The following is a 15587-nucleotide window of genomic DNA, read 5'->3' as shown; positions in this document are numbered from 1 at the left end:
AAAAAAAACAAACGTCTCCAAATTCAGAGGACTTATTGTCTGTGATGAGAGGAATAAACACAGTTAAAGACTTGTTGGTAAATTAACTGGTTGTTGTTGGAAAAATATTTATCTAAATAACATTTGACCCAAAAAAATCTGAGAAAACCCGCTTAAAAATATTACAACAGTTCACTGCAAACCCATATGATGCACTCGATCCACTACAGATTACATGCAGTCTAACACCAATATAGGTGTTGTGATGAGAAGCTGTTTTATTTTCTGTTTTTCAAGAGTATTCAGCTTGTAGGGCACCACAACTGCTTCCACCCGCGTCGATCATCATATGAAATAACTTTTTGTCACAACAAAAAATAGTGGCTGGTAAAAAATTTTGTCCACCAGCCACTGTGGCTGGTGATCAAAATTTTTAATTTCCACCCCTGAATCTGTTTAAAGTTGTGTGATTTAACCAGACTATTTCATGAACTACTGGATATATTTTATGAAACCTGCAGAAAGTAATCTTTAGATGTACATCTGCAACTGATTGACACCCCAATTCAAGATGGCTGCCACAGCCAACCAACTCTCAAACACAAAAAGACATTAACTGAGCTTCCTTCAAGGAATGCTTGGCCTTTTATAAGTTTATTTGTCGCTCTTCATGTCTTCTGCAGGGGTGGGTACTGACTGAATCTTTTATCAGCATTGCCAGTTTTCAGGCCTAAATTATTCAGGCAGTTACCTGAAAAAAGACGCATGTTAGAATGCAAATGTTCAAACGAGTCACACCTGGCCTTGTGCAAACTTAACTCCCCCCGAGGAAAGTGTGAGAAATGTCAGCGTGAGGAGGTAAATGTGCAGAGATTTCACAGTGAGTAAGTGTTCGAGCTGATGGAATTTGCTGGTTCAGACGCTTCTTTGCTGTTGCAGAAAGGAAACGATTTTGAAAAGCACACGCGTACAGTCACCACACTGTTTTCAGACTTATCAAGCATCGTAAACATCATGCATATGTTCAACCAGGCGCCACTGCATGATACTGCTTTGTAAATATAGTAAAAAGAACTCTGTTAAGTGCAATTTTCTACCCTTTTTTTATATAAAAACAGTGTATTATGTTTTAGTTTTCAAATCTTACGTGTGAACACTTGCTTTCTAATGACTTTTGATAGCATGCTGTAGTTGTTTTCAGATAGTCTGATATCAGTTGGAGGAGGAAAAGTTGCTTTTAATGCACTCATTAGGAAAGGTTGGCTCTCGACAGTGTTTATGTTGTGTATCTCTAAAGGTTCGGAAGTTTTTCCACACACAACAGAATTTTTAACAAGCATTTCCAGCTGTCTAATAAATGTCCTTCCCAGGGAGTCACCAGCCATTTTCCTGCTTCCTTACTCCATCTTCTGCCTCTGTTCCTCCACCTGTCCTCACTTTCTTTCTCGTCTCTGCATGAAATGACACTTCCAAGGCAAGATTCCATTTAGGCTGGTCCCTCTGGTCTGCCCAGACCTTCGGCGCTTTCACTTGCACGTCAGCCCTCCTCTCTCTTTCCCTTTGCAGTTCCTTTCCTCCCTCATTCTCCTCAGTCATTACACATTATCCCACAGAAATGGGTCCATTCAGGTTTGTCCCTGCGGTCTGTCAGTATATTCTACCTCTTGCCTCTCTTCTCGTTTTCTCTGCCTTTCCAAACCCCCAAGAGAGCATTTTTAATTGAAGCCAGTCTCCCTACCACTTCTCATAGCTCTGCTGCCACTGATAATTGGACAAGACATTCACAAATCACACTCCTTCTCTCTGCACAGACACTCTGCTTCTTCCTAAATGTTACTTTGTGGACTCTTGTGGTCCACTATATACACACTAGTTTACTCACCTGATAGAAGAATTTGGCTCCTTCATTAAGTCAAATTGATAATTATTTTTTGCAAATGCAAATTTAACTGCCAAGCATTGACCGTTTGATTCCCAAACCAGTAAGAAAATAAATGAAATCACTTTTCTCCTCATCGTCATCTGTCCGTCTCCCCTCCTTAGACGACACACCGGAGACGTGCATCTACTCCGCCTGGTCTCCGTGGTCTGCATGCAGCAGCGCCACATGTGACAAGGGTCGCAGGATGAGACAAAGGATGCTGAAGGCTCAGCTGGATCTCAGCGTCCCGTGTCCCCACACCCAAGATTTCCAGCCCTGCATGGGGCCAGGATGCAGTATGGAGGGTAAACACACACAGAGAAAAGATTTGGAAGAGATTAAATGTTCTCTGCCAGCGTGTTGTCAATAAATAACATTTGTTTGTGTGGAAGGACCTCTGCTAACACAGCTAGAATGCAAATCAAGATAATTCCTTATTTCCCTCATTCCCTCATTAAAGTAACAGCTCCTTAATTCCCTCTGAAATGAAAAGTTTTATCTCACTAAAGAGCTTTAACACTTTTGGAAACTTGATTCAGTAAACATCAGACTTCTGCAAATTACGCCTAATGCTGCTCTGAATAATGAAAACTAGAAACTGTTTTGCTTAAAATGTTTTTCAAGGCTGTTTTATTAGGTATTTATTTATTTGATTATCTCATGATAACATTGCATTGTTTCAAGCTCCTGAATGAAGTCGTGAAAATCCTAATTGTCATGTTTTGGCTCCTGACTTTGTTTTTGCATAACTTGATTTGGTGTTTTTGTATTCCTACCACTAGTTTTATTATTCAGCTGAGTTTTGTTCATGCGGTGCCTGTCAGACCTCCTTTGATATACCAGCTGCTTCAAATGTGTAGTCAATAGGGACGTGAAGATTAACAGATTTGTACCGATTCACGTGCACGATGCATCTGCTTTGGTAGAGCAGCCACAAACCGATGCAGTTTTGGAATTAAATCTAAATGCATCAGTTTATTAAGTATTTGTTCTGATAAAATCCGATTCATTTAATGCCCCAGGCAGGGAGAGCTGCTGCAAACACCCCCAGAATACAGAAGAGAAAGCAGCATTAATGACAGCCGTGACGCAGAGGAACTGTCTATATTTTACACTTCTGAACATTAGAAACAGAAGGATAGATCAAGGATATAACCGCTGGCAAAGACACCTGAGAGGATCCTTCATGCGGTTTGACACAGCAGGTGGTCGCATGATTTACTGTACAAACTGGAGCAGATGTTTAGAGAGTTTAGGCATTCATCTCATCAAGACAACAAAACAACTCGGTGACTTTGAGTGCTCGAATTCGACTGAAATCAACAACATTTGAAGTTACTGTAATGAAGGATTTCAGCATGTTTGAACAGGGAGGTAAAACAGAAGAATCTGCAGCTTAAGATCTAACTCTGAAAGCTTATCGTGGTTCTATAAAACACTAAAACACACACACATCTGAAACTGATTATGTTGCATCAAATGCACAAAATCCAAAATTACACAGACAAAACTGGTGTCTGTATCTCTAATTACGTCACAAGATTATACGGCTTAGCAGGATTTGATTGTGTTCTCTTTGACTAAATTAGATCAACACGCCGCTCTTCTATTGTGATGTCAAAGCTTATATCTATATCTAAGCTTATATATCTAAACTGACGACTTGTCTTTTTGCAAATTAGCTTCAAACTTTCAGTTCTGCTCTGCGAAAGTAAGAAAAGTTCCTTTGAGTTTTAGTCTCAGATGTCGGTTTGATGCTCTTTTACTGCGAGCAATGTCAGTCCCGCCACAAACACACGTAATCACAAAAACGCCGGGAGTTCACTTTGGTCCAATTTTCAGTGAAGTTGTTAGTTTGGAACAAATGCTAAGAGGCATCATCTTCCTCCCTCGTCTCTCCTCTTTCTTCTCTCCCAGGATGTCTTCCAGCAGCACACACACACACACACACTTCCACTCTTCACTACTCCTCTTATCGATTATCAGACAGCAACACGGATAGCTTTTTATTCCAGAGCGCCTCTCTTTTGTTTTCATTTAGCGCTCCGTTAGTGTGCGGTGGGAGATTGATAATTGTGGGGTTCATTCTGGGGCAGGATGGGGAGTGATTAATATTCCANCCCCCCTCCCTTTTTGAGCTGCAGGTACCTGCATCTTTTATTAATGATTCACTTAGTTCTGCTTTATTAGGCCGCAGCTGGTAAGCAACATCGTTCTCAGTTTGTTGGAAGTTTACGGTCGGGAGTCAAGTGCTGTTAGTCAAACAACGATCCATTTAGGTTTGTCAGAGTTCATTGATCATTACTGAAGAAAATTTCCAATTTACAAGGTCTTTTCTCACGTAATTGTCTTTTTTTTATTTTAACAGACTTCTTCTTCTTGCGTTTGATATGATATCTGCTCTCAGTGAAGTGTTGGAAGGAGACTCGTACAATGTCTCTCTGTAAAGGAATAACAAGGAGATCTTGAATGCCATGCTGGCTAATGGTGATAAAATACAGCAAAGTGGAGCCTTGTTAAGCTTGAGAAGCTGCAGTTCACTTTGCACCTGATACACACTGAGGTCATACGTATTGACTTTCGCTCCCTCAGGCCCCTGCTGTGAATAGGACTGTCCCTCAGGCTACTCTCCTTATTAAAAAGGGAGTTGGAAGCGTTTTCTGAGGGAAAGCTCTTTGAAAATAGCTCTTTGAACTTTGAGCTGAGTGAAGCTGAACTGCAAGCGTCCGAGGAGAGAAATCAGGTTTAGAGCACGGGGACGAGGTTCTTTAACCAGAGGACAAGAGTGTGAATATTGCCGCCTGTATTATCTGTCACGAGGAGCACTAATGTGACCTTTAAAGGCGTTAAAAAGCTCAGCTGGGAGAACTTAGACTGAAGATCTTAAGGTCTCTGGTTTGATCAGAGTGTCTGTGTTTTTGAGGACACTGCGGAAATAGTTTATGCTCTGTTGTTTTCACAGTAATTGTTTCAACGGAGAGGAAAGCAAGAGTGAAATCAACAATGGCTTAATTCACTTAATGTCGTGTCTCACTGGGCTGCGACTGTTGGAGACGAGCTGGCAAGCCGACGTTGCAGGATGCAAGAAAAAAAAGGACGTATTTTCAGTGGCAGTCACAAAATTCTGAGTGTTTGTGGTCACGTTTTGAACGGCCATTTTTTTTAAATTCATTTGCACAGCTCGCAAAACTGCAGTCTTGTCTGTGCAGATTATTGTGTTGCTCACCTCTGCACACATCTGTTTTAAATAAATGCATGTTCTAAACTGATTTTAAAAAATCTGTGAATAGATAAGTTAAGATCCCATTTTGCCCGTTCATTGTGGTTCTGTGTGCATGGATGGTAATTATTGCAAACATGGCAAAATCCTTTTTAACAAGACTGTGAATTCATTTTCCCCAGAATGTGTGTGGAAAGAAAAATAAATCTGCTGTGAAGATGTGAAGTGAAGCTGAATCTAAATAGGTTAGAACCAGTTGTAACTGATGTTGTTTAACATTTAGCTTGACATTTTGTAGGGGGGGCATTACGCCATTCATCCACACCTGTAATAGAAACCCACGCCAGGCTGAGAAAGATTTATTCAGCGTAACAAAGACTGGACTTCTATATATCAGATTCATTATGGATCAGTAAGCATTGCTGAACCATGACGGTAAAGACGGAGGTGGACCACAGATCTTCAGGCAAGTGAGTCTACATTAAATATGAAGTTAAGTTCACAGCAAATCAAACACTCAGCGGCTGTACTGTTTATAAAGCCACTCTGGTAAAATAACCATCCACAATTCTGCTCTGATTCTAAGCAGCTCATCCAGAAGATTTCTTTATGTGAGAACTAGATTGGTGTTTAGTTGATGTGTAAATGAAGTGATTTATTTTAAAACTGTAGGAGAACTGCACAAAAAGCCAAGATATGAGTAACTGAGTAATAATTGAACAACTACAGCATGATGTCCATTAAAGATCAGCACCTCCGAGGCAGAGGCCGTGTTGAAGACGCTCTACCAGTCTGCTGTGCTGAAGGGAGAGCTGAGCCAATAGGCAAAGCTCTCAGTTGACCAATCAATGTACGTCCCAACTTTAATTTATGGTCAGGAGGTAAGGGTAATAACCGAAAGAATGAGACTGCACATAAAACCAGACAAAATTATCTTCCTCCACAAGGGATATGATCAAAAGGATCATTTTGGTGCCTTATGGACACCTTCATCGTGAGGTGTTTCACACCAGGAGGAGACTTCCTGTCAAGACTTGCTGGAGAGAATATATCTCCTGGATGGATGGGATGAGCTTTGCAGTCCCTCTGGATGAGCTGGAGGAGGTAGTTGGAAAGAGAAGGGTGTGGTCTCAGATAAACAGAGGATGGATGGATGGATGGATGTGTAATCTGTGCTATTTGACTACTTATAATTATTCCTTTGTTTCTGGAGATTTTTGCCACATTTTGTCCAATTGTTTTATGACTCCAAACTGCAAGTCAACAGAGTTAATTAAGAATTCTTTTAACAGAGAGAAAAATACTTTTTAGGCAAATCATGGCTCAGCTTTGCAGCTGAATCTAATCTTTGATGTCTGTGTTTATTCATTTCCCTTTCTTATTTGAGTCTCCACACTGTGCATTTTGAATTAATGACCTCGACAAATATGAAATTTTCTTCATTAATTACATCTTCTGGGAGCACTGAAATATAGAGACTCTCAGTGCTGCACCTGAAACATGCAAATCCCTGCAGTAATAATTAAACAAAACATATCTGAAGACAACCTGTCCTTCTGAAAGTATCCATTTCTTTTTCCGGTGGACAGAGACTTCAACGTGCATGATGTCAGAGTGGATCAGCTGGTCCGCCTGCAGTGTTTCCTGCGGGATGGGGATGAGGTCCAGAGAGCGATACGTCAAACAGTACCCTGAGGACGGCTCGCTCTGCCAGCTCAACACTGAGGAGACTGAGAAGTGTGTTATCAACGATGAATGCTGTGAGTCTCTCTAAAAGTTTTATTTTGTCTATTGCTTTTGCATTACAATCAGAGACAGTTTAAGCAGTAATAAACACAAGATTTAAAGTATATGCACTACTATACTTACAGGACACATTTTCTTTCATAAAATTGGTGATTAAAATAATGATTCTGTAGGATCTGTCTTATATTTATATGTTGCTTACTTGCTGCAACAGTAATAATAATTTTTTTGTGATATTTAGTCCCTCCAGGATTTGGTGGGCATTTTTTGTGATTGTTGCGGCCTAAAATGCGAGGCATTTTCCTAAAAGTTGTGATTTATTTTTTACTAAAATCAATAAACAACCATAACTTTTAATATATAAACCAAAAATCCTTCCTAGTTTTGTAAGATAATTACCAACAAGGAAACTGGTTTGCTGAAATCTTTGTGGGCAAATGTGAAGCATTAGCGCACATTTTGGCTTCGGTCGCTGCTCCTGCACGCTCCCGGCATTCTGATGTTAACAGGAAGTGACGTCACGTGTCTTCTTCCTGAGTTATTTGGGGTTATTTTGTTTTCCACGCTACACAAACCCACAAAGAAGAGACTAGACCACAGAAACGGTGGCAAATCACTTTAGAAACAATAAATATTGGGTTAAAGTTGCAGGAAAGTTGTGATTTCGCGGGGTTTGCTTTATTTTGTGTTAATAGTTGCGATCGCAACATCGCAAAATCCTGGAGGGTCTGAATATTTAACATTGTGCATAGCTGCAGCATCAAAAAGAGCCATTATGAGATCCTGTAGTTTATAAACAATACTTCTGTATTGTGTGGCACATTGAGTCAGAATAAGGCTGGCACAGGCTGCTGCGGTGCTGGTTCAGCAGGTTTCCCAGCATGCACCAGGAACTGATCCAGGAGAGCAGCAGGTCTGCTGTTTGATCAACTGAATTGAGCACGTCTCCTCGTTGCTCATTGATCTCACCAGGCTGCAAAAATCAGATTCAAGTCACAAGTGCTTACCTGCAGAGCGACTTCAGGGTTTTTAACACGATGTTTAAACTCAGAGAGACAGCCTTACGCTCTCTAAGAGAACATGAGCTGACAAGCGCTATCAAAGCCGGGACATCCGTAACTTCTTTCAAGAGTTTGTTTAAGACTCTCCTGAACGGTGCGCCCTTCATCTCCTGACAATACGATGAAGAACACATGCACAGTTTCTTTTCTTTCCAATTTTAAAATGTTAATAAGAAAAAGCATCCACACATCATCATTTACAAAAAATAAAAAACGTCTGTAAACATGAACATGCACAGACGCAAAGTGAAACTATGCTGATAAAGGCTTAAAATCTGACATTACAATGAAAATTTTAGGTTTTCTTATCATTTATGTAGCTGTCATAGTGTGTAAAGTTTTTGACGGCGTATTAGAGCTTCTGTATTTAAAAATAAATAAATAAAAGGAGTTGTTGGGAGAGGCAAAATTCAGAGAAAACATCAGAAATTCTGACTTTAATGTAATATAATAAGTTTACTTTCAAAAACTTCTCTTATGTTGGAAAGTCTCACATTTGCAAGAAATTAAATCAAATTTTCCATGTAAATACTTTCAGATATAAATGTAATCTATCATAATAATAATAATGTATTTCTGAGATTTTTCTCCAAATTCCACAACCTCCTTTTATTATTATTTTTATTTATAATGACGCTCATACGCTGTCACAAAGATTTGCCTGAGTTTTTTTTTTAAATACTTCTTTAAAGAGACTAAAAACTGTGATTTATGTGAGTAATCTGCACAATCCTGCAGAAAAATCCACAGTAGTCCAAATATTTGTGTGCAAAAGACACAACACACCTAACTTACATTTACTTTGGATTTTTTTTACCTTTTATTTGTTTGTCTGTTTTACATTTAGCTCTTATTCAGCAGTTTAGCTTTGCATCTTGTGCTGGTGTAGACTCTCAGTCATCCAGGACAGTAAATCCAAACAAAAAGGGGTTAAAAAACCAAACAACTCGGCTCTGTTTTGTATCTTGTGCTTCCCACAGCGCCCAGCAGCTGTGTGGTGACAGAGTGGGGGGAGTGGGACCCCTGCAGTGTCACCTGTGGAGTTGGAATAAGAAGGCGAGAGCGCATGGTGAAGATGCCTCCTATAGATGGATCCATGTGTAAAACTGAAGTGGCAGAAGTGGATAAATGCATGATGCCTGAATGCCGTGAGTTGGAAACTGATTTTGCTGCAACACATTCGTATCTTTCCGCGTTCGGATCGTTTTATTTGTGCCTGTTCGAGTTCAGACACCATCCCCTGCATGCTGTCGCCCTGGTCGGAGTGGAGCGAGTGCAGCGTGACGTGCGGGCGTGGCGTCCGAACCCGTCAGAGGATGCTGAAGTCCGATCCTGCAGGCTGCACGGAGGAGCTTGAGCAGACGGAGAAATGCATGCTGCCCGAGTGCCGTGAGTGACTGCCGTGATTCCTCTGACCTCTCGTCTTCTGTTCAGAAACAGCCTCAGTCTGATGACTGTAGGTCTGAATGTTTGTGACTAAAGTTTTACTAGTCAGTTAAAACATTTCGCCTCACAGAAGTTCCTCTCGGATCAGTTGAACTGCTGTCCTCGAAGTACAAATTATAAATAAAAACAGGTCGCTTAGTGTTTTACTTAGATGCACTTCACATCTTCCACAAAAACCTTACAAGGTTATAATTTTCCACTTTTTAAGGTCTCATTTGCATGTTTGTGAGTTCAATTTTCAGCTTCCTGTCTGAATATAAATAACATTATTTTACCTGACATGGTGGTTTAGAATTTAACTTCTCTTTCATATCTTCACCGATGAGAGAAATGTCATAAAAAGGGCAATATGATAATTTATTATCTTGGAAAATAAATACGCTGGTATCTGTTGATACTGTATAAATAATAAGCCAGTTTAGGTTGTTTCATATGTAATGTTTTAAACTTTTGTGCCAGCTGTCAGAAGTGCAGTAATGGTGAAGCTGTAGAAAGTTTTGAATTTTCTGGAGGGTTTGGAGAACAACCATGCTGTCAGAAAGCTGCATAAACAAAAATGGAGAACAGGCTGACCTGAACAGGAAAACTGATCTCTGAATTTTAAACACGTTCTGCTGCAAACCTGAGCTGATTCTGGCACTGAAATGATAAGAAGCTGTGCATACAGAGCATTTATAATAACAGATACGTCAGTTAAAACTACTTATTTTATTTGTGCCGTTCTGCTGCAGAACTTCAGGACAGCGAAACTGTCGCAAGTATCGTTTTCTTTTGTAAATTTATTAATGAGGCTCAGGCTCGTGTTGTTTTTAGTCAAAGTTACAAAGAGCCACTTCAGAGGGTCTGAAGATCCACATGTGGCTTCAGAGCCTCAGGCTGAAGACATCTGCTACTGGAGAACTAATATTATTAATGATGATAACTCTAAAACAAATTCCCACATCCTCGCTTTCAGGTTTCAGTGTCTTCCTCCTCCGAGACACAAAGCTGCTATATTTTCCAGACATAAATCACAAAGCCTAAAGATTTTACTATCTGTATGGCCAAAGACAAAGATTTATTCTTCCTGCCTGCAGAGCATTTTAGTAATTATTTCATATGGCTCTGTCATTAATCCCTCAAAATGTGGTTATACATGGAGTCATTTGTCACTGCAGAGAAAGTGAACATTTTAGCAGAATGAGGAAATGACAGAAGATTTTAGCACTGAAATCTACCACAGATACATTTGCTGTGCAAATACAGATGAAAATCTTTTGATTTAATCCTAAATTGTTTGACCCTGAATGTGGCAACATTTCATCATACATAATGGACAAATAATGGCTTGAATTCATGGCAGATTAATTATTGAACAGCTTGGATAGTTCCACAGGTGAGTTTGCAGCAACCATGTTTAAAAAAAAGAAAATAATGGTATATAATTTGATATTACTATATAATTTGTTACTAAAAAGGAATTAATGCATTTTCTAGTCGTTATTTGTCTTAGTTGAAATGCACGGTGTGGAGTAAAATTCTTGCAAATGTCTTATTTAAATAGTTTCTGGGGTAAAAACTGAAAGGTGATAAGCTTCAGTGTGAGCAGCTGCTCTGCTGCCTGTGCACTGATCTGTACTGTGTGAGCAGGAAATGACATGGCTCTGCTCATGCAGAAAGGTGCTTTAAAAAGTCAGGAGTGACTGCAAATTGAATAAAATCACAGTGTTTGCTGCATCGCAGAAGTGTTCTGTTGAAGAAAACTTAGCATTATTATTTTAAAGGTCACTCACAGAGAACTCCACAACATGTTTAATTGTTTTGTTTTATTTTATTTCATCCAGCGATCGACTGCATGGTGTCAGAGTGGTCGGAGTGGTCGGAGTGCAACAAGTCCTGCGGAAAAGGACACACCATCCGCACCCGCATGATCAAACTGGAGCCGCAGTTCGGAGGCAGCTCTTGTCCTGAGACCATCCAGAGGAAGAAATGCAAGATCAGGAAGTGCCGTACGAAAGGAGGAGGAGGTGGAGGTAAGAAAGCAGCCAGGCTGGAGTAAACCTGTAAACCAAGGCTGTTAAAGACTGGAAACATAAGGACACGGTTTAACACAAACCATTCCTGAAATGTGCCACAAATCTAACCGAAGTTCAAGCAAACACTCCAGCTTTTCACAGGTGGAGCCTTAACTGATGCTAAATGAAGCCAAAACACAAGCCAGCAAAATCTGCCCCCACTGTACCTGTGTTCCACTGCAACACTCAGGTGAACAGGAAGTCCTCAGAGGACACAAAGCTGAGTGGGTGAAATAAATACATTTAGATCAGTTTATTTATGCACCAAATGTAATCTCAAAGTGTACAATAAAAGGTTATTTAGTAATAAAATATATATTACTTGCTGTAATACCTCCACAAATTGAAGTAGCTTTCCTTTAAGGAATGCATATCGCCCTCCGTCTTTCATGCAGGGGTTTTAGATTATCTTAGGTTGAGGAATGATTAAATTGTAGCTGTTTTGGTTAAACCTTGAAAATAACATTATGCCAAATCTGTTGCATGTTGTTTTGTGTGATCTGTTAGCACTCAGAGTATGTGGTGAGAACGACTCTCAGCTTTTAGCCCCGTATCTGTAAAGTTAAAGCCATTTGTGTGTCTCTACTGTCGCAGCCATCTTGAATTGGGTTGACTTATTGGTTCATTGGTTCATAAGATATTTTGCTAACTGCCCAGATGCAAGCAAAAACATTATCACTAAATAAAGAAATGTGATTTTTGCGGCAGCTTTGAGACCGGAAACATTTAGTTGCAGGTTCATGGAGCCGGTCGCTGTTTGCCCTGAACTGTTTGTGATGTGTTCAGGTGCCGGAGGCTGCCGCGCGCAGCCGTGGACCAGCTGGACAGACTGCAGTAAACCATGTGGAGCGGGCCTACAGGAGCGTTTCAGGACCACCAAGAAAAGGTCAAAGGGCAACTGCAAGGACCGGAGGGAGAGTCGCGTCTGCAACGAGCATCCCTGCTAGGGGGCTCCACTGAGCAACAGAGAGGAAGGTGCACCCACGAGAAATTAGAAATTACAGCTTTCTGTGATCAAAATGACGATGGAGACTTGTTTTTGTAGGTTATGAGAAGGGTTACGGGTTATTTTCACACCTTTAAAAAGGAGAATAAGTTGAGTAAAAGAAAGAAAAATGAGAAGATGGAAAAGAGGGAATCCAGCAGGAGGGAGAATTTGATCTGCTGTTTAGTAAAGATGTTGTAGACATTTAGTAAACAAAGATTACTTTGATTTCAAACCACAATGAAAGTATTAAAAGGTAACATGTGTGTCTTGGGAGTTTTTCTTTTTTTTTTTCCTTTAATAAAAAGAACCTGCAACATTAACTACACTAACAGCTTACATAACTTTCACATTAACTACTTTATTCCAGCGTGGGTCTGCATAATTAAAGGTAAAACTGGGGATCCTCTGATTTTCTCTGTGAATTTCAACACAGCACCCCAAATTTTAACCTCATGCTCTAAATCAGAGACATCTCCTTTAAATATTAGAACCACAAGAATATTTTTTTACAATTTTTTTGAAGTTTGGTGCATGCAGTGTGTTTAAGCTGCAGTAAACCTGCAGATCGATCTCAGTTTGGAGAATCAGAGTGAAATTCTCAAGCTACTCAAAATACAACCCATCTACAAATGAATTTAAAAGACTTCAAACTCAAGAGCAGTTTGAGTGATTGTTTTGTTGTTCCTTTAAGGCTCTTTAATCTGAAGACTGAACCTGTTGGATCAGTGTTTGGAGTCTGTTGAAACAAGCTGCAGAATGAAACGTGTAAGCATATCGTTCCCCCAGTTAGTCGAGCCTTTTGTTTATCAGTCACACCTGTGTTCAGTCAGTAATCACCTCTCTGGTTTTGCACGTTAGGGTTCTGTTATTAGTTATTTGCCACCATGTCAGTTTTCTGTTTCCTTTTATTTTAGTTCTCTCAGGTTGAGTCTACACTTTGTGTCTCCTACACCAGAGCCTTTTGACAAAATCATAAAAAAACCTGAGGTTTAAGTTGTTTTAGACGGTAAAACTTTGATCGTAAACAGACCCTCTTCTGGGTGGTGGTCAGATTTTCTGTGATTCTCCAGAGATCTGTCTGTCAGCTGCAGATAAAACACCAAACATGCACCCATACAAAATCATTTTAAGTTTAAATGTAATTACAACTGTAAGAAAACAACCTTATTACTTTAATCAGTTATATATAGGGATTTTTTCTCTGCTAAGTTGGGGAAAAAAGATCAGTCTTTAACTGAAATAACCCCATCCAGAATCTGTAAGTGTCTCTGATAACACACATCTGTGCGACAATATTTGAATCCATGCGCAACCCTCGGTGCACCAATTTTTAGGGAACTACGAAGAACTATTCTGACATCCAGGCAGAGCAATTTTTAGCCTTCAGAGAGAATCAGACTTCCTGCTTTCTTCTGTTGTTGAGCAAAACAAACCAGCTGCTGGAAATCTGGAAGAGGGGTATAAAATTTTACACCTAACCCACAACAGGAAAGCAACCGGCATGATCATGAAAATGATCACACGGCTCGTTCAGGAGCGAATTCTTCTTAAAATTAATATTATATAGTGTGTTTGTTCCCCTCTCAAAGACTCGACCAAAAATATTTGACTTTAAAGGGAAATCAATTTTTTCACTTAATCATCTTGTTTTAAATAATTCATTGTTAACTGTTTTAAAACATTCAAATCTATATCCTGTGTACGGCTACCAGTTAAATGAGGGAATTGGGACTGAAGTGAATTTTTTAAAAGGTACTCATTGCAAAGTCTTGAAGTCTGCAAAATATTATTGTGTCCTTAAATTCTAAATTTGTGACCGGATGCCAACTCCCGTGTGTGTTTATTTACGCACGGAAAGAGCCGAAGTGGCTGAAAATCGGTCAAAATACAAATATTTGTTTATCTACACCGACTACAGCAGTCTGTTGTTGGTCGGTCATGTGACTCAAGCTTCCACGTGTTTACATTAAATGCGGACCCGCATTTCAGAACTGCATATCAATCTGGATAAACTACTAGATTAAACTATTTCAAACTGCAACACTCGGTATAGTTCAGGTTAATCTGTTTAAATGTTGGATCTCATAGTTTGCAATGAGTACCTTTTTAAATCAGACGCCTAACAGGAAGTCGATGTACTGTAAACCTGCTATTTAACCACGTATAAAAAAAACCCAGCTATGTAATTATTAACAACTGCTTTCCTTAACAAGCATTACATTTAAATGGAGATGTTTTATACTGTTAAAACTAGTCTTTATATACTGTGATGCTGTTTATCTGTTGTTTCAGCTGATGTAGCATTAAACCTGCGATAGCGCTCACGCTGGACGAGGACTTTCTTTTAGCATGTGCAATTTCTGGTTTTGATATTACGCTTTACCAGAGGTAGTTATTGTCTCAGAACAGATACGTAAACGACTGCATCTGCTTTTGTTTGCTCTGGAGAACTGTTTGAACTGGTGCTTTCATCCGACCGCAAGAAAAATCTGAGAAAATATGGAGTTTCTACAAATTTCTGGGTTTTTGCTACACGTTTTATTTTCCTGTATTGTTTTATTACTGTTTATTGTGTTTCCCTGATGAAAGTGATCTGTAAAAACTTTTAGTACTCCTCAGCAGATAATTTTGCATTTTTTTTATCCTCTTACCTGAAAAAGAAAGTTATCACCAAAGGTGTGTTTTCTGTAGCTGCTTTCACTATTTTCACTTTTTTTTTGTCTGTTTACAGGGCTCTCCTTTCTTTTACCTCTGTACCACAACTGTTTTGTAAGAAACCACCTTTACAATAAAAATGTAAATGTAAAAAATGCAAAATTGAAGTCTGTTTTTTTGTTCTTTTGATTAATCTCAAATTATTTTTCGCATAAAATGTTAGTTTGACAAGGTTCATGAGCAAAATGAAGAATTATATAAAAAAAAGACAGAACATAAACGAGCCTTTTATGGGTTTAATAAATAAAGATAAAATAAAGAAATAGGTTACAAATCCTCAAATAAGTACACATAAGAAGGCAGGACAGCATTTTCCATCAAGTTTGAAAATCTGTGATGTCTTGACTTTATTAATCAAAGCAGGAAGTGTATAATAAACATGTTAATGCACACAAAAAACTACCTGTTTGTGCATCACAGCAGCTGGAAAAAGGTCTATTAAAGGTGCTTTATTAGA

The 15587-nt window shown here is 39.3% G+C and overlaps 1 protein-coding gene across 1 annotated transcript in view; it reads left to right on the top strand.

Moving 5' to 3' along the window:
• The window catches only part of LOC108243468 (spondin-1-like), a 102099-nt gene extending 86867 nt beyond the window's left edge, over positions 1–15232 (top strand). The window contains exons 11-16 of the mRNA XM_017428918.3: positions 2023–2205; positions 6710–6880; positions 8908–9075; positions 9158–9316; positions 11197–11385; positions 12214–15232. Coding sequence (XP_017284407.1) covers positions 2023–2205; positions 6710–6880; positions 8908–9075; positions 9158–9316; positions 11197–11385; positions 12214–12374 — 1031 coding nt within the window. The 3' untranslated portion in view covers positions 12375–15232. The remainder of the gene's footprint in view (positions 1–2022; positions 2206–6709; positions 6881–8907; positions 9076–9157; positions 9317–11196; positions 11386–12213) is intronic.
• The last annotated feature ends 355 nt before the right edge of the window (positions 15233–15587 follow it).

This window comes from Kryptolebias marmoratus, linkage group LG11 (genome assembly GCF_001649575.2).
Source record: "Kryptolebias marmoratus isolate JLee-2015 linkage group LG11, ASM164957v2, whole genome shotgun sequence".
In the NCBI taxonomy this organism is placed as follows: domain Eukaryota; kingdom Metazoa; phylum Chordata; class Actinopteri; order Cyprinodontiformes; family Rivulidae; genus Kryptolebias; species Kryptolebias marmoratus.
Note: the sequence above shows the minus strand (reverse complement) of the source record. Positions and strands in the feature narration are given on the sequence as shown.